General features: G+C 32.9%; 1 protein-coding gene across 4 annotated transcripts in view; it reads right to left on the reverse strand.

Moving 5' to 3' along the window:
- The window catches only part of CTNNA3 (catenin alpha 3), a 1,946,492-nt gene that overhangs the window by 514,180 nt on the left and 1,412,149 nt on the right, over positions 1–20,163 (reverse strand). For all 4 annotated transcript variants that reach the window (XM_037805370.1, XM_037805369.1, XM_037805372.1 and 1 more), the window contains one exon: positions 7,089–7,289. In XM_037805370.1, coding sequence (XP_037661298.1) covers positions 7,089–7,289 — 201 coding nt within the window. The remainder of the gene's footprint in view (positions 1–7,088; positions 7,290–20,163) is intronic.

The raw sequence follows: 20,163 nt of genomic DNA on the forward strand, positions 1-20,163 counted from the left end.
ACTTTTTAAAGTTTATATTTCTATTTATTTAAAATGACAAGATAAAGAATTACCTTCAACCATTTAATTGGATCTGGATCCTGCCCAAATTCAGCCCTCCTTTGACAGAAAAAAAAAGGATTTTCACTAAAAGTTCTAATACCTGCATTCTTTAATTCACAAAATCAGTCCAAGATCCCAAACCCCTGTGAGAACAGGAGGATTCCCAAGGCCGTGGGATCTTACTTGTCTTTAGAGTGGCTGGGTTATCACTTGACTTTTGATTTTCAGATTCACCATCAGGAAAATACTGGATTACCTAGCTTAGCCAAGTGATCTGCAGACAAGAAATTTCTTAATGCTCTCTTACTAAGTGTGTTAAAGGGTATCAGACGATTCTGAAGCCAAAAGTAAAAAAGCGCCTAATTGGTAGGCCTGTCTCCGATTGGTAAAAGGGAAGGAAAGATTCCCATAGTTTCTGGATTTGAAGTACAATTGCTAACTCTTAAAGGGTTTACTGGACCCATTAGTGAAATTAGGTTCAGGAAGATTTTCAATAGATGCACTTCAATGATGGCTGTTGCAAGTAATTGAATACACAAAATCATGATCTCTTGTTCAATTGGTTACTGAATAACCATTCAAATATCTGATCCCAAGCTTTCTGGAAGTGGCTAATATCTAACTCTGAACAGTAATGAATCATTTCCCTGATCTTTTTTTCTGCCTCTGCCTTTGACATAATACACTGCTTCTGATTTTGTTTTCCTGAATTGGGATGATAATATATTCTCTCTCTTAACTATAATATAATGTGCCACAGTATAATCTTGTAGTGAATATTAAATTTGAAGTATGGAGAAGGACTTGGTGATCAACAATCATTGGGCATCTCTACTATGTATAACATACTACTGGTATTTAAAAATAGATAAAGTAGTCTCTGCCTATAAGGACATTACAATCTAGTGGGAGAAAATTGTATGTAAATAGTTGATTATGATACAAGGAAAAGTGAAATAAGCATTAACTGGGGGAAATTTCATCTTTGGTAGGTCAGATAATGGACCAATTAAATCTAACTGAAAGGAGATCAGAAGCACTTTTGCAAGGGTGATGGCATTTGAGAAAATGTTGAAGAAGGATTAAGTTTTGAGACAGAGAAGAAAAGGCATTCCAACAGCAGGCATAGCATTAGCAAAGGCATAGAGGCATGATTGTGATTCAGTTAAAGAGGTATATTTTTGTTAACCTATCATGTGAAAGAAATGATAGTATGCTGTAAAAGAGATATATAGAGAAATTTTTCTCCAGGAGCTTTCATTCTATTTTGGAAGAAAAGTCATTTCTTCCAAGTATAGTGGAATGGTTAAAATAGCATATATTTCTCTGGAATAATGTAACTGAGTGACATGGCTCTTAAGGTCTTTAGCACACGAGACCAGGAAAAAAATCAGTAATTGCCAGGAGTAAAGTTAAGTTTTCCAGGTAAGGCAGAATATGAGCTATTTCTTTAAGATGGATAAAAGTTGATGTGTAAAAGAAAGGGCAAGGGTATTCAAGGTGAAGAGGACAAAATGGATAAGACCAGAAGGCAGAAATGACCTTGGCATGTACATGTGACCATGAAAGTATTAGTTTAGATAGAACAGAAAGTTGCTTTTGGCTCACAGTGGGAAAAATAATTAGAAATTCATGTTTAGGTGAATTCAAATGCCTACAGGGTTCAGGAAAGTAAAATAAGTGAGTGAAGCAGGCTGGCCATGTAATGAGGGAGAGTGGAGGATACAATGGCATGGTGAAGACTATGGCCCAGACTCAACAGAAAGGAGGACACCAAAAACTCAGCCAATTCAACAATGAACACTGCCAGAGTGTCGCCAGATACTCTATTTCTTAGTGTAAGCTATTAATCAGGATTTTTACATGTGCCCTACCTTTTTTATATATTAGGAACTAATTCTTAAAAGAAAACAAAAAATCATGCAGGTCAAAACTTTACTGGACACATAAAAATCCTTTGAGGCATATCTAGCAGGTAGACCAATAATTTTCAAAATTTTCTGGACTCTAGAGGGCAAGGAGTATTACAACTGAAGCCTTTGAATTGTATCCTATAGCTATTTAAGGTTATAGAGTATTGATGCAACATAAGGAAAGTAGCATGTTATAATCAAGCTACAGAAGGCAGGATATTTAAAGTATAAAATAAAAAGGAATTGAAAAGAGCCATTGTATACTATTAGTTAAAGTATTTTAAGATTTTTAGATGAAATTCAATGTTATCAACTGATTGCCTAAACTGGTTTGAAGACAAATTTACAACAAAATTTTTAATATATTTTTTGGCTCCAAATCCTTTTCAAAGGTTTCATTTGCCTATGAGAAGAAAAAAATGCAACCGTATAACTCTTCTCCATTCTAAGAGGGAGGGGTTTCTGGATATATATTTTCCAGTTAGGACCTGATCAAGCACTTGATGAATGAAACATTATTTGTCATCGGTACCAACAGCAGATGCAACCAAGATGTGTTGGACAAGTTCATGTTTGTGCTTTTCTGTGCTGGTCCATCAGCCTGGCTAACATTGAAACCAGGTTGAGTTTAGGGATTTGATACAAATGCCATTGGGCCTGCTAATTACTGAATCTGGTAAGAGTCCATACATCACATAAAAAATATTATGTCACTCCAATCCTGATTTAGGCTTTTTCACAACCTAGTATGAAAGTTGGTGTCAAGATTATAACTTCTAAGCCTTCACAATGCAATCCAGAAGAGTGTTTTAATGAAGAGTCAATGTATTTTCTCTCCCCTATCAAGAATTCCTGATAGACGGAAGAACTTAGTACAAGGAAGAATGGAGCAGAATAAAAAATTTCACAGGGAGATCACAACGTTGTACCTCTGAGTGAAATGCAGCTTTCCAAATGTTGCTTGCATTTCACTGAAAATCAACTGCTTGGGCTTATGAACAATGTAAATCCCTAACTGTAATAGGGCAACCCTTCTTCCTAATTCTGAGAAAACACTTGAAGATCATCAAATCTTGAAAATGTGATAATGAGCCACAAAGTCTGATTAAAATCAAAGGTGCTAAAAGAATTCTGTGATTTAGGTAAGTATGGCTTAGGTTTTATCCTGAGTGACAATATTGTAGGACAAATATTGCAAAGACAGAAAGTCTCAATAATACAAACAATTCACAATATCACCTCATTAAGTTACTTTTAGGAAGCAAGGTTAAGACCTGAAAACTGTACAAGAGAAAAAGAAAGGAAGAGAAAAACAGGCCACACATAGAACATTCATTTGCTAAAATGTGAACTACTGAGGTTTCATAACATAAAACACAACATTTGCAATTACTTAATTTGATGATTATTTATAAATAATCAGCCCAGGGTAAAAAGCAGATGTGAAAAAAGATGAGTATCTTCTGTTAGCTAATTATGGAAGTAAGAACAGTTGGAAGTATTTTTCATTAATAATCTCTCTATGGGAGAGAAAAAATGCCCACATTTTTCAGCTTTGGTTAAGATCAAACTGATCTAATCAGCTTTTTCACCTAATTTATTGCTCAGAAATCCCTTTAGTGAGGTGTGATTTTGATAAATTTCAAGAGAAGCTATTTGGATAAAAGTTTGGAGTTAGAGGTACAGAACAAAAAAAGAGATGCTTTCTTCAAAATAAAGCAAACAATAATCTGAAAATCTGAAATGAAAAAAATTGAAAAGTCATAAACTACAGTGTTATAATAAGATGCTACTTATACAGAATAACAAAGGATTATTCTATATTTATTATATTTGGGGTATAGGACCCAATTTACCCAGAGATATTTAAAGTTACATACAACTATTTAGAAGTGAAAGGACTTCTCTCTTTCTTGATTGAATGATAATGTAGCCATATTGGTTAGTTAACCTTTAAGGTGACTATAAATCATGGAGATATTGGTGAACATGTATTAAATGTGCAAATACCTTCATTTCATTTTTTTCTGATTTCAGATTATAAGAGTTGAATATGAACAGAGTGTCAGAAGACATTTCACATTGTGGACACTTTAGAATTTCTCATCCACTTCTTTCTTTGCATACAGCAGATATGAAACAATTTCTATGAAGTATAAAACTATAACCTCGAAATCAGATACAGACATCATGACCACATGGAATGTGTTCACATAGCTTTACTAATATGATTGCAATACTGAGGCAGGCAAAATATAGCAGTAATAGTAAATATTACAGGAAATTTTCATTTGACTAAAAAGAGAATACCTCATATATTCTTGCCTAACTTACCGTCATGGCTAAGTTCATATGTCAACTTGCCCAGGTTATGGTGTCCACTTGTTTGATCAAGCAAGCATTGGCCTTACTCTGAGGATATTTCATGGACTTTAATCAGTAAATTGATTCCATCTATGGGTAATTACATCTACAATTGACTGAGGAGACTGCCTTCAACAATGAGAACAGTCTCATCCAATCAGGTGAAGGCTTTAAAAGGAGAAGTGATGATTTCAGCAGTCAGAAGAAAGAATTTCCATCTCTACTTCAGCCAGCCAGCTTCTTCTGGGGAATTCATGGAAAATCTTCTTGGAGTTCCCAGCTTGCAGTTTTCCCTAAAGAATTTGGACTTGCCTATTCCCATAGTTCTGTGTGACAATTCTTATAGAAATATCATAATATTTACCTTTATCTCCTGTCAGTTGTTTCCCTAGAAAACCCTGACTAACACAGGTTTAGTACCGGGAGTGGTTCTTGAGAAACAGAATCTTAAGGACGAGATTTTTGAATTGGTTCTGAGGTTTTCAGAATTGGATTTCTAATCTGACTAGATTCAAAGACACCAATTACTCTATTTCCAGCAAAACAAGATAGTATTGATAGTCCATGGTGTGAGTTGGCAATAGACATATGCAAGATATCACCACCCAGGCAAAGCTCTGGGTGACAGCATTTTTGACACCTTAACAGAGATTGTGAGATAAAAGGTATAAAGATGTTGGTTGGTTGTCCCTAAATTACACTGGATACAGTTGTACAAGAAAGGGATGAACTCAAGGCTCCAATTTCTCAATTTAAGCATTGACTGAGGAAGCGAAAGTTTCTTGTGTACCCTGAAAGAAAATCTTATTTCGTGTAGACACAGACTTGAAATTTCTGAAAACTAGACCCAAAGTGTCATTGTGCAAGTGGCTGATTCACAATGCAAACTGAATTCCCACCCTTGCAGGATGTCTGCTGTTAAAGTGGGGGCATTGATTAGAAAGGAATAGGACCCTGAAAATTGAAATGGGCATTTTTGGGTTGATGATGTGGTAGGGACATTGAAACTCTAGATTCTCCTGATTCTTTGCTAGATAACTCTGAAATGGTCTTCCCTGAAGAATTTTCATCTCTACTTTAGCCAGCCAGCTTCTCCTGGGGAATTAATCCATTGAACCCTTCATCAGAGTTCCCAGCTTACAGCCTGCCCTATGGAAATTAGACTTGCCCACCCCCACAGTCGCACGAAAAAACTCTTATAAAAATCTCAGAATATTTACATATGTCTCCTGTTGGTTCTGTTTGCCTAGAGAACCCTGACTAATTCATTTACAATTCCATTCTTAGAAGGCAGAAGAAAATCAGGGACACACTCTGTCCTTGATTTTGACTAACAAGAACAGACCACTTAGATTTAGTTTAAGGAAGAAATACTAAACTATCATAACACAATTATCTCCTTAAGCAAGTAAATATATTTCCATACCTAACTGAAAAAGCCTTATTGTGACAGCTGTGACTTTTGAGTAGTGGGTATAGCAATGTAAGTTTTATATAAAGTTACCGATATGCCTCCCCCATTTTTCCTTAAGAAAATTTTAAAGTGTTTCATTATTTTATAAATAGTTTAAAGAGTTAATAAGAACATTATGTGCCAAGATTTGTCAATGACGGTATCAACTTGCTAGGAAAGCAATAAATATAATTGTCACATTCCTGCAAACCTTTCTAAGCTTGCCCCCAGGCACAGCTTTTCTGGACTAGTTCCTAGTGAAGGTTATTCAACTGTTAATATGTTTTTCTTAATTAATTAATTTCAAGGAAAAGCTAAAAATAAATAAATAAATAAGTTCATTTGTCTTTGACCCTTGTACCTCTTCAATAAACATTTTACATATCTGCCAAATTTAATATGTCCCATGCATAAATAAAGGATGAGTCTCTAGGAGTGAAGATTTAAGTACGAAATTTCAAATATTTTAGGCATCATGAATATGCCATCATTTTGGTATCATGAGGCAATTAAAAAAATAATTCAACTTGAGCATTTCACAGAGTCACAACAGGTTTTCACAGGAAAAGTTCTACATGAAGACTTATAAAAAGAGTTGACTGCTCTCATTCAAATTATATTGTTTGAGATCTCATATGAATTCAGATGCTTTTGTTATTTTCTTGGAGAAATGTTAAAAGTAGTGTTGAAAACAAAATGCCTTTTTATTAAGGGATTCAAAAACCAAACATTTACTGGATGATTTTATAAAATATTAACTTGGTTGCTGAAACCAAAACAACATCCTGGGTTCCCTATTTCTTAAGCAAAGAAGATTATGTGCAGAAACAAAATGTTGTTTGCAAACAGACTGCAAATGAAGGTGAATGCATTTCTCTGGAAACATAGGACAAGCTTGCTCTGTTTAAGTATGTGAGGAAAAACCTGGGGCACCAATTATCTCGCTAAAAGGGAGTTTGGAGACTTTTACATGCTTAATACCATATATGACCTAATTATGTCTCCTAACAGCTCTGGCCTTAATAAAAATTCTTAAGTGGCTGAGACCTGTGGGTAATTTTATATAATGCATCTATTTATGAAATACCGCTTTTCCCCTACTGAATATATTTACTTCTCAGAGATAAATTTTGTATAACATAACCAAAGGATACAAGCACCTTTCAGATAGTGTGTGGGTATTTGTGTGTATATATATAGAATTTTAAAATAAGCAACACAGGCTGGAGATCATCTTTCCATACATATGAGTACTTGGTACCCATGTAGTTTTAAAAATAATGAACAGTGAAGCTGTCATTGGGACTGAGACTTACCAGTACTTGTAAGGAAGTTAACATTTCTCATCACACCTTCAGTGTAAGCCCCTGGCTCATAACTGTCCATTTCACCTGTGACTATGTGAGCGACTCTTGCTGCCCGTCCTCTGATAGCACCTGCAGCACGGTCTAAATTATCAACATCCTGGTCTCTCAAGGCTATGATACATTTGTTGACATCTTCCAAGATATGGCTCTCTGTAAATAAACAGATCAAATGCATGTTTCGTAATCACACAAATCTAACAAATCTATATTAACTTCTGACTTCAGAGGTAGTACATATTGAGAACGGAGGGCATTGAGACTTAAGAAGGAAAAACAGATATGATTTAGCTTATATTTCTTCAATAGTAAAAGCCATGAAATACAAAGTCTTACACAGAAATTTTTATAGATTACATATTATTTTATATTATAGTTCCATATAGGTTATATTTTAGATTTGAGTGATATATGGGTGACAAATTAAGATAAGTTTCTCAATCAAAAAAATATATATATATATAATTAATAACTGAACTGATTGCAAATAAAAGCAACATAATACAAATTACAAAACTTTTTAAAAATATCACCTGTCTTAAATATACAGAAAAGTAAAACTATGCAGTTTCATTTAACTAAGTTCAACTTACAATGTTTTAACACATTTACAGGAATCTTTTAAATTATGAATAATGAAAAGTGTGAAAAATATAATTTTTATATTGTCAAGTAGCAACCTAGCATGCATATAAAAATACCTATACATGAAAAAGCTTTAGAAAGATCGACTGATTTGAAGAAAATGAATCCTGGAGAAAGTAGTCTACTCTGGAGAGTGTCAAGACAGCCTCCTTTCCTCCCCTCTTTGAGTAATTAGAGCATGAGGACAGCAGGGAGTTATTACTATAGCACAACAGTATTCACCTTCTATGTAAAATGATTAATACTTCCAGATAAAACCCATGAAAGGAGCTGAGCCAAAATGCGGGCATATCAAAAAGCATGGACAACAAGGTTTTCAGGAAATTAAAGAATACTAAATAATTAGTGTTTCAGCGTCTGGATTTATCACATGAAGCCCCACCCATGACCTTTAAAGAATCTATTAATGAGTTCCTGTTTAGGGTGTTGGAAAAGTTTTGGTAATGAATGGTGGTGATAGCAGCAGAACATTGTAAATGGAGCCACTACCACTGAATTGCTACATCCAAGTGGTTAAAATGGGAAATTTTAGATTATATTTGTGTTACCAGAATACAATTTTTATAAAAACTCACAGAACTTTACAACACAAAGAGTGAACACTAATGTAAGCTATGGACTATAGTTAATGATACATAATAATAATATTGGTTTATCAGTTGTAATATAGGTAACACAGTAATGAAAAATGTTAATAGGAAAAACTGTTTATGGGGGGCTGAATATGGGAAATCTATTCATTCTGATTGATGGCTCTGTAAACCTGTGGCTGTTATAATAATAATAATAATAATACTCTATTAATTGCTTAAAAACACAGACAGTAATGCCAAAATTATCTCAGTAATTCCAAAACATGTGATTATTCACTACCAACCCCCTCTCTCTCATTCTCTCTGCTTGTGTTAACTATCTGAAGATAACCTACAGGGAACAGGCATTCATAAAGCAACTCCCCAGGTAGAGTCACACCTTCCTCTTACTATTCAGAGAATCAAATGAAACCACCATAGAATATGGGTCCTGGTAACCTTTTTAGACCCAGCTCCTATAACTCCTATAATTCCTCTATAGGCCCCTTATGCTTCATATATATATACATACATACATATATATATATGATGTTTTCAAAAAGAAATAACTGAAACTATGGTACTGTAAACTATAACATTCTTGGAAGTTTCCTATATAACTACTTGTTAAATTGTACTTTGAAAGTTATCAACTTTTTGCATATATTTTATATTTTACAATAAGGAAATAACTGAAACTGTGGAACTGAAACCGATAACATTCTTTGAAATTTTCTCTCTAGCAACTTGTTAAATTGCACTTGGAAAGTTATTACTTCTATATATGTTACATTTCACATACACACACAAATCTTCCATGTTCATCCACACCTCTGTTCCTGCGGGTATACAGAACTCTGACCAGAACTTCCTGTCCCATTTGGTCTGCAGGCTCAAATCCTACTAATCTTTCAAGACACCAGTCAAATGTCTCTTCCTCAGGAAATCCGTGCTGCCCATTCCCTGAAGGGAAACAAACTTGGTTCCATGTTGTTTGGAGCGCCAATAAAATGTTTTTATACTTCCATTAGAGCTTCTTCCTGTGTTACAGTGATGTACTTATGAAACTATATTTCTAGTAAATGGTAAATATATCTCAGAGCAAGAACAACTTTATCTTATTCCTTGAGGTATCAGATCTAGTACCTAGTATGATACTTGGCACTTGTTAGGCTCATAAGAATGTTTGCTGCGTGAATGAATGAAGACCTCTTATAAGACACACCTGGGAACAGTAAATTATTTTGCCTGAATCCTAAATAATGGGTTATGAATATATAGACACATTTCTGTGACCTGAAATTCAGTTGGTTTAAACCATATCAAAGACACTCAGGTCATTTACTTGGAAAAAGTTACACACTGAAAATTTTCATTATAAATTCACTGGTGTTTTAAACTAATTTGTAGCATTCAGTTATGAATGTATCAAGGGCTATAATATATCCAGGAGTGATCCCATCTCAACAGAAAGCGTATGTATATCATTACCATCATATTTCCCTTGGAACTAAAGTACAAGTTTAAATGTGGAAGGCACCATAATCATTGGTTTTTTTTAAAGTCCACAGATGTGCACTTTATTGACACATTAAGAAGTGATTATTTTCCAACTATGCTTGTAAGGTTTTTTAAAATAAGCATAATATATATGTATACAATTAATGGTTTATCTGCATTTACTAAAGGTGCTTAATTTTAGAATACAGAGTTATTTTTGTTCAGTCCTAGAAAAGTGAAAGGGTATTTAGGAAAAAATGTTCATTTTTGGAATATTAATTGTCTAATAAACTGTGTAATCTCTATTTAATTAAAGATGAAATCATAGCTACTATAAACTACTTTTTCCAGTGAATTTTGCACAGGAAAAATATTCACAAATATTCACTTGCATTGAATGAGTTCTCACCTCTTCTACAGAATGATGATATATATACCTATCAATTTATTTTATTATTTAAAGCAGAGAATACAAATATAGCAAGGATTGTTCTGGTTCTCTCTACTTGGCCTTGTAGAAGGTTGTGGGTTATTGCTCGTGATCAAGTAACACAATCAGAAGCCATTGTGTTAATCATATTGACAAATTATATAGGCAAGATCAGATATGGAGAGAAAAATCTTACACGAACATATACAATATGAAAGCATATTAAGCTAAACAAGTGACAAGAAGCATATTGTCAGATAATCTAAGGAAGCTATACTTAGAATGTTGGAGATAATGACTAAATGATCTTTGGAAATACTAAGATTAAATATAACACAAAAACATTAGGAAAGGTTTGCAAATTTTCCCTTATTCTGGCACTTTCCCATTACCCTAAATATTTCAGAAAGAACTAGCAGCAATTACATTCATGGAATTCTAAACATAGAGTGCCAGAAAAAGAAAATGAAAATGTTGAGCACCTCTCACATATGCACAATAAATAAACATTAAACTAATTTCTCAAAAATGATCATTTTTTTGCTATTAATATTGCAAGTGAATTTAAGTAGCTAAAATGGCCTTCGTGGGTGGGGATAGGGAATGAATATTTAGGCTTAAAATGTACAGGGTTCCTATTTGGAATGATAGAAATGTTTTAGGAATGGATGGTGGTGATTGAAGCACAACATTGCGAACGTAGTTAACAGCACTGAAATTTATACCTGAATGTGGTTAAAAGGGGAAATGTTAAATTGAATATGTGCTAATAGAATAAATATTTTTTTAAAATATCATGTAATTCAACCACATGAACAGTGAACCCCAAGTTAAACCATGGACCACAGTTAACAGTACAATTATAAAAATGTGCTGTCATCAGTTGTAGCAAATGTTCCACACCAAGGCAAGATGTTGATAATAGGGTGGTATATGGAATACCTGTATTTTATGCAGGATTGTTCTGTAAACCCAAAACTTCTCTAATAAAAAATATATATATATAATGGCCTTCATGGATGGATTGATGTTTTATGGCTAGCTATACAGCCCTTAAAACTCTACAAAAGAACTAAGGCACAAATATCTAGTATTAACACTTCCTGCTGCTTTATTTCTTAAGGCTTTGCTGATAGAATGGGTTATCTTGTTAGACACAGCAAAAAAGTCACTAGGAGCTCTACATGCAATGTATTTTTCCTCAACTGTAGATGTACTTGGACTCAACAATTACATTATTTTTTAAAATAAGATTTAAAAGAAAAAAAAAAGCCAAGACAAATAACCCCATTTAGAATTAAATATATTTTGAAGAATGACACACAGTTTCAGACTGTCAACTTAATATTTTATTTGGGGGAGGAGAGGAATGTCCTGGTTTTAGTGCAAATCCCAAAATGCATTATTTTAAGAGCAGAGAATTGCTTAAACACTGGGAATTTCTATTAATCATAATGTAGCCATCACTGGATGCAAATAGTGATTTCTGTTATATTGGAAAACATTTATAAACAGGGCAATAAAGAAACCGGTCTCTGACTAAAAGGACTTCATTATAGCAAACTTCTTTGGCTAACTGCACCTTCAGTCACTGTAGCAAGTGTAGCATGATAAGATTTTGAAATCCATTTTTTTAAATTTGTCTATATTTTTTATTAATTTTGCAGTTTTTCCACAATTAAAGCTAGAATTTGAAGGTCAAATGTATTGCCCCAGGGATGGTAGACAACAAACAACAAAAATCAGTGAGAACAAACAGTTAATTTATTAGCTTTGACTTCCAAAGTAGAATTTTATAAATGTGCAGTCCAGAGACTAGGCAGAAAGTGGAAACATATTTTATTTGCTGAAGACAGACTTTGTTGAGAAATAAAATGTTTTCCTTTAATTTCCAAAGCTGGGATTTTGAATGTATCAACAGCAAAGCCTGAAGGGGGAGAGTTTATGCTATAATCCATCAAGTGGAGGATAATATACCACCAACAGTTTCCTCCCCTGATAAATCTCGATACTAAAGGCCTAGATTCTGAGAAGGAAAAAAAGAAGAGAAAAAGGATATTTGACTGTTTTTTCTAAAGAGACCGAGTTACAAGCAAAAGTCGATTGTGTTCCCTTAAATTAGCGAGATAAAAATTTTAGCAAACAAGTAGACACAAGCCCAGAGACTTAAGCTAAGTTTAATTACAAGAAAACAAGATTCCATTTTTGCACACCTGGATCCATAGCTGTAAATTCAAAATTCATTACATAAACAACTACAAAAAATGTCCAATAAATAAAAATTGGAATACAACAATTTGTCTTTCCCTTTTATTGAAATCACAAAACTGAAAAGCAACTGGTGATGGTGTTTATGCACCTACTTCAATTTATTCAAAATTTGTTCGGCAAGTATTTGATCATGATAATCAGTTTCCAAATTAACAGATATCCTACAGAAAGATCTAAGCACGTACTACTATGAGAATAAAGAGCATCTAGGTGACTAAAAATAAAATTTGTAAAATTTCTCATCCCTTTTCTACATCTTTACCTTCTCCTCTGCTTCCATTCCTCAACCTAAGTTCTTCAATGTGTTAGAAAATATAGATGATATAGAAGATAAATAAGGTATAACCTTTTTGTCTGGAAAAAGCTTATAATCTACTAACCAGAAGAAACTACTTCCTTTTGTTTACTTTTTCTTCCAACAATCCAATAGACAGTCAAAATTATAGTTATTTTACCATTTTAATAACGTTTCCTTAACCTTTATCTCAAGGATTTGCCCAATATCTTTGCACTAGAAGTTCTTAACTCTTCATTGAGCTTTACCAACAGTTGACAATGATCAAAAGAATAATAAAATCTAAGACCGCTAACTCTCAAGCTAGTTCTTTATCAACTTTACTTGCTTACAGGAATTCTGTACAATTCTATAGAAACAAAAATCAAAAAAGAAAGTCACTTGAACCTCCATATTTCTTTCAGCATGCCTCAGGTATGCTTTTACAGCAGATTGCTCGTGAAGTAAAGATGCTTAACAAAAGCTTAGAGATAGGCAAAGGAATTATTGCTTGTCCTTCCAGTGCCCTGCTGGGCCGTCATTGTGCATCAGGCCCACCTGGAAAATACCTGATTCTCTAGGAGTGTTTATCTTGCTATTTAATGTTGATTAGGATATTTTACAACTCTGAAGGAGTAGATGCTCACTTAAAAAAAAAAAAAAGTAGCCATTTGAATGAATCTTGCAACATAGCAAATGCAAATAACTTTTTATCTTGTAGAGATGCAAATGATTTTTGTAGCAAATATGCTACTAAAGGTTGCAGTTTTATTGCTCTGTAGGGTATTAATCAGTTTTGTTTCTAAATTAGAAATCTTATTTAATTATTGTTTCTTTATCCAGCTCTTTTTAAACAAGTTTTACCATCTTGGTGGCTCTCTCAATAATGAATTTAATGAATTTTTGATACATGCTACTTTAAATTTGTGTGTCAGGCATTTAATTCTTGAAAATTATTTTTAGACTGTACTTTATGCATAGACTTGGAAGCTACTAATTTTTCAAATATGATTCTAACCAGGAAAAAATATAAAACAACTGTAAGGCAAAAATTACATTCCGACCATAGTTTCTCAGCAAAACAGCCTGTGCAAATGCTAGAGAATTTTAAATATGATGGAGAAAAAATGTTATGCTATTAATGACCACTCTCCCCCAAACAAAACAAAACAAAACAAAAATAAAAATAAAAACATGATTCAGGCAAAATAGTCTCTTTTGTCTTTTTTAACTTTCCTTAAAACCTGTAAGGAAAATGCTTATCAATTTGGGGAATTCTGGTTCCTCATTCAGAAAGGAATATACAAACTACTTATTTCTATTAAGTCCTTTGGATTTTTAAGAACATACAAAGGAAGTTCTTCAATCATTCTATGTTCAGTGTCCAATTTATTTTTGACCATTAATAAACACTGTTTAGTTTCTAAAAATGGAAGAAAACTAATAATGCTTAAACCTACATATTCAAGATATATTCTCTACAGAGTCTACAACTCATTAGAATTTTTAATAATCTTCAATTTTTCCAAGAACATAACTAAGAAAAAATTTGATGCAATTTTCCCCCAAACTGTTCTAGCTTTCCCACACAAATATCTTTGGTTGGTCAACTGACTTATTTGTTAGAGTTTTAACAGATATTTTTTGAGTGCTGTTATTTTTTAGACATTATTCTAGGCATTGTTGCATTTAATTCTTGTAACAATCCAATGAGATAGGTGATGTTACATTTCAATTTTTATGAACAAATAAATTGAGATTTTGAGCAGATAAGTATCTTTCTAAACTTCACGAAGTTAAAGTGACAAAAGCAAGGTTTTTCCAACTTGCTAATGTCCTTTTAACTGCTAAGGGCTCTTCTGCCTTTAAGATAGCGATGCTATAATTATGTCATTCAATGTTCCCAAATGTATAATGGGATGAGAATATTGTAGGTTTGAAATATTTTCTAAATTTTATAAAAATGGTGCAATAGGTCATTTATAGTATTATGGTATATAAGCTGAAAGCATTACAAGTTTTCACAGAATTTTAATTGGTATGAGATATCATCTATGTATTTTTAGCGGGTAATGTTAACGCTGCAAAGCTCCCATGGACAGTATGCTAGTAGGATTAGCATTCTGGTGATCTTTGGAGCCATTATAGCTGGAGGGAATCTAAAGCATTCTGGAGCTTCCACCAGGGAAGATGGCCATAGAAGAAGAAATCAATAAATGAAGTTTAATACCTCAGCTACTCAGATATTCTGGCATAAGTAGTAAAAACCTAGGTTATTGCATTTTATGCCACCCTTATCTTCACCAAAAAAAAAAAAAAAAAAGACAAAACAGAACAAGTAAAACAAACCTTAGGCATTCTCACTCAACACAAGCTTTCTTCCACTGACACCTCTTCAGACAGCTTTCTCATGTGAATTGTCCCATTGCTTCCTCTCCCAGAATCCAAGAGCCTATTAACATCTAATAAGAAAGCACTGGGAAAAAAATAGCTTTGAGGATGTTACCAGATTGAACATCAGGACTGTCAGCAGGAACAGACAGTTTTGAGGCAATTCTCCCATATTATGCAATAAAACCATTCAATGCCTGCACACTGGATGCTAATGTCAGAAGCCTCTGTTGCTGGATACTCTTGTAAAAAGTTAGTATTCCTTTGGGTACCATTCCTTTTTTATGATTCAAAATACAGAGCAACTTGGTGTTCAATTATGAAATTTGCATTTTGTCCCAGAGAGATGCAAATCCTGACTATTTAAAATTACCTCCTCAAGTTATATGACATATATAGAAGAATGCAATCCCCAAGGAATAAAATACATAAAATGGCAAATCTTCAGATACAACTAAGAACAGATAAGGTGTTTATAACCTGGTAAGTTTTATTTATCTTTTCCTTTCATTTTCTTTTCAGAACATTAAGTATGCAGTTCAATTAGTTCAACCACCTTCTAAAACACAGTATCTCACCATATGACAAAAAGCCAACAATGGAAAAGGACAATACTATTTTGGATATATGCCTTAGAAGAGTTCACTTTCCTAAACAATGCATTTATTTAAAGTCAGGTGCAACATACTTTTGTGGAAGTTTATATTCTCTTAGATTTTGCTTTCATATAGACAAAAATTGGCAGAGCAGACTGAGCTCCATTAGATAGATTCTCTTTCTTGGCCTCACTAGTAAATTGTTTAAAGTTACCTATAATTAATATTTTTAATTTGACACATATATGACAAAGAAGTCCATGAGGTTACAAGCAAACACAAGGTGTGATTTCAGACCTCCCAAACAAGTGTCATTAACAAAATATCCTGGATAAACCTAATTATTTTTTATCAATACAGAAATCGGTTCAAACCTATATGCAATTGGACAGCAAATTACAAGGACTATAAAACGTGAAGGGTAAAAGATACTGCTTAAAATATATAAGTACCATCCTTCTAGGAACTCAATATATTTCATTTTAATTCAGATTTTTAGAGTTTGTGCATATCATGTACCTTTCCATGGAGTTTTCCTGTGAAGCACCCACAAAGCTTTCTCTAGTGGATCCTATTCATAGCCATCTTGTAACCTCTGCATTACATTCCAATTTCACCAGCATCAGTTATTGCTCTTAAGAATTCTCTCTTCCTCAATACTCTGGATATTTATAGACTGTTATTTGATTTCCTATTTTAACTCTGAAAACATATACAGGATCCTAAATGTTATTAAACAAACAAGAATTTATCATATATTGAAAGAGGGATACTAAAATTCTCTTTTGGATATATTTAAACAAATATACTTTTTTTCTAATAAGTAGGATGTAATTGGGCAGAAATAATTAAGGATGCAGTTTATTAAACTTTTTTTAAAGTATTGACATCTCCAAGAAAGTTGTCATGAATTGAAATTTCAAGAGAATTATTATTAAGGTTTTCACCTCAATTATAATATGAAAATGATATCCAAAGTTTACGACATATGTTAAAACCTTGTAAATGGACCCTGTTTATGGGAATTCTATAGAAAAACTACCTAATTAAAAGCTAAAATAGCCTTTTGTTGTTGTTGTTGTTCTGTGACAGGTGCAAAAATTTTTCATAAGCAATTCAGTAATGGTCTTACAACAAATCACTGGAATAGTTATTAAGCATTTTAGAGAAATGATTTCACTATTCAGTAAATGCAATGGATTGGTGGAGTTAAATCAGGAAATGAAAGTCCCTGAATTATTACTCTCAGATAAATTCCTTTTCTATTAAACCCCAGTGCCCTTCTATACTTGCATAAGTTTTTGAATTCATATCATGATACAATTTAAACTGCAGAAACTGACTGAAATCATAACTAACAATGAGTTTATTTTATGATGCAAGTTAACCATTGGTGAACATAATAACAACTATATATACTGGAATGAATTAAATGAAACAATTAAAAAGCTTATAAAATATTTAAATCACTTAAGATGCTTATGAGATCATATAGAGTGAAAAAATCAGGATATATATTTTTAAAATAGTATCTTTGTTTAAAAATAATATCTATATACTATTTTTCTTTTTATTTAAACATACTATATAATTATATCCCTTTCAAGAAAATGTCTAGAATGAAAATTTCAAACTCAATATTTTTAATGGGTAGTGGCATTGTGATTAATTTTAATATTTTCAAAACCATGCCTATATTTTCCATATAATATAACATGTATGTAGTAATGCATATGTATTACTGTTTTAATGATGCATATTTCTAAATTATACTTGATCCTTAAATATTAATTAGTACTAAACAATCAGCCTTAATATGTAAGACAGGGAACTATGCACACTACCATTTAACTATGTATTGCTGAAGTAAATATACCACTGATCCCTCCAGATAAACCTTAACATCCTTAGCTCTTCCAGGATTATTCTTTCCACCATTTCCGTCTCTCTCTCTCTCTCTCCCTCTCTCAGAAATGGCAGTAATTATAAACTGATATAATATCATTTAGTCAGTTGTGCCAAGTAACGGAGATTACATGATAAATAAATCACTTCACTGTCTTTGCTATAAAAGAACTCACAGCTGAATGACAGAAATAAGTATGTAAACAATTAACTTCAAGGAAAAGGATGAAAGCCAAACAGACATGAGTAAGATGCTGAACCATATTCTTTTCCAATAACATACTTACACTTTCCATGTTTGAACATCATTGAATAATGTACCATGGATGGTCCCATTGAGAGTAGATTGGTCACAATGAGTATGTCTGGGTCTTTGTGGAAATTTTTTTTTACATTCATTGTGTAGTAACAAGTTCCCTGATGATCCGCCCCCTGAGCAGGGGGGTGGAACTTTCTTGTCAATATGATAAGTATATGTTCAACACTCCTGATGCCTACAATATTGAGATGGAGACAAGTAACAGACTTAACGTATGAGTCATTGCTAGAGTGATATTTGCATAGAAACTGAAAAATTTCTGAAAAAAGTATTTTAATGGAAGAGCTTTATATTACATGACCAATTTATAAATATTACTTTATTAGGTGATTTACTCATTGCTTATATGTTATTTTTTTCTTTGCACACTTTGTTTATAATTTCTTCTTTCATGACTTGCAAAATACAGTTCATAGCCTTGGACACCTTAGTTAAGTTTAGATTAGATTTAGGAAAAGAGAGGCATGACATTTTTTTAACTTCCTATTTAAAAACTTAAAAAAAAAAAAAGTTTGGTTCTGTTATTTCCTAATTATGTGCTTGAGAACATTCTTTTGTCTCATACAGAAACTTCTGAATTGAAAATCGGCATGAATACTAGCCATGTGTCCAGCAATTACAATGCTTGCCTGGGATCAGCGCAGTCAACTTACAAGGCATCATAGAATAAATTTTTGTCAAGACTTAAACATGGTGAATGAGATTAGCACATAGAAGAAATATCCACATAGTACATGGTAGGGGAAGCTGGTAGAGGTACTATAATAAAGCCAGTGATGATAAAGTGAGGACAAAGGGTGGCATGACAGCAAAACCAACTGATAGTAATGAGTGGTAAGCTGTGAGAACATTAATTTTAAAAAGTAAAAAAAAAAAAAAATGTGTTTTCTTTGATGCTAAAGCTAAATAAAAAGCAGATAAATTAATCTTTGCTCACAATCCTGAGTAAAAACATGAGAAATCTTTTAAAAATGCAGAAAGTCCAACTGGCCTAAATGGATTGTTCTCCTTTTAGTTCAAAATCTCCAGTCAGACCATGTAACCAAAACATCTTGAACAAATTCACTGTTATTATCTCAGCAACCTTGCCTGGAAGGCCATTCCTTGCATTTAAGCATCTCTGCATGAAAAACAGATTCACAACATCTGGTCTGATTTCACTTTCCTTTAATTTCCATTTTTTTGCCTTTTCCAAACGTTTATTGAATTGCAAATAGTAATCTTCCCTGTGTCTGTGGTCCTTATTTCACTGTCTATTTTTAGGGTTAGTGCCCTATCTTGTTGCTTGTGGTTAGCTGTAAAATAATAATTTAAGGGACTATAATTACCCTTACTTTCCTTATACAATTTCAGAAAGCTTGCATAAGCTTTATTTTCTTATTGTACTATCCATACCAATCACACACCTGTGTTAAAACTGGCCCTGAAGATTTTCTCAATGCTGTGTATCATGGCTTTTATTTATTTTCCTTTCCTGCATCTGGTTTCCTTTTATGTGTTTTAGTGAGTTCTCACTATTAAAAAACAAACAAACAAACAAAATACATCACATAGAACAATATCATTTTACTACAAAAACCACAGAAGGTATAAAATATTATAACCCAAATGATAAACACATGGCTTGACTTTGATAGTCAGGAGTGAGAAAATTAAAATATACCCCATTTTGGCATGGGGATGCACCTGTGAAAAAGTGAAGTCATCACACTATATTATAAGATGATATTAAAAGACTTAAAATAAATAAGAACTGGACTGTTTTTCTTATACTTAATATTCACATCAAATTTTAGACATGACATTATCAAAACATCATCTATTATCAAGGAATTATCAAACCAAATTGCAGAATTTGTTCTTTATCTTGCTGTATCATAGAACTATGCTGCCATCTGAAGAAAGAAAATTGATGTAAGAACCTTAATTTTCTCACCCTTTCAATGAAGACAGTCATATATGGTAAATTTACTCCGATCATCTTTTAAAGGACTGCTTTCTCCACAATCAACTTCCAAAAAGGACATATTTCCCTAATATTGAACAATGACAGTTCTCTACTCTAGTCATTCTAGACTATTTGTTTATAAATTGTCAAAATTATCCCTTTATTAAAGCACTAAA

This window comes from Choloepus didactylus, chromosome 15 (genome assembly GCF_015220235.1).
Source record: "Choloepus didactylus isolate mChoDid1 chromosome 15, mChoDid1.pri, whole genome shotgun sequence".
Lineage (NCBI taxonomy): Eukaryota > Metazoa > Chordata > Mammalia > Pilosa > Megalonychidae > Choloepus > Choloepus didactylus.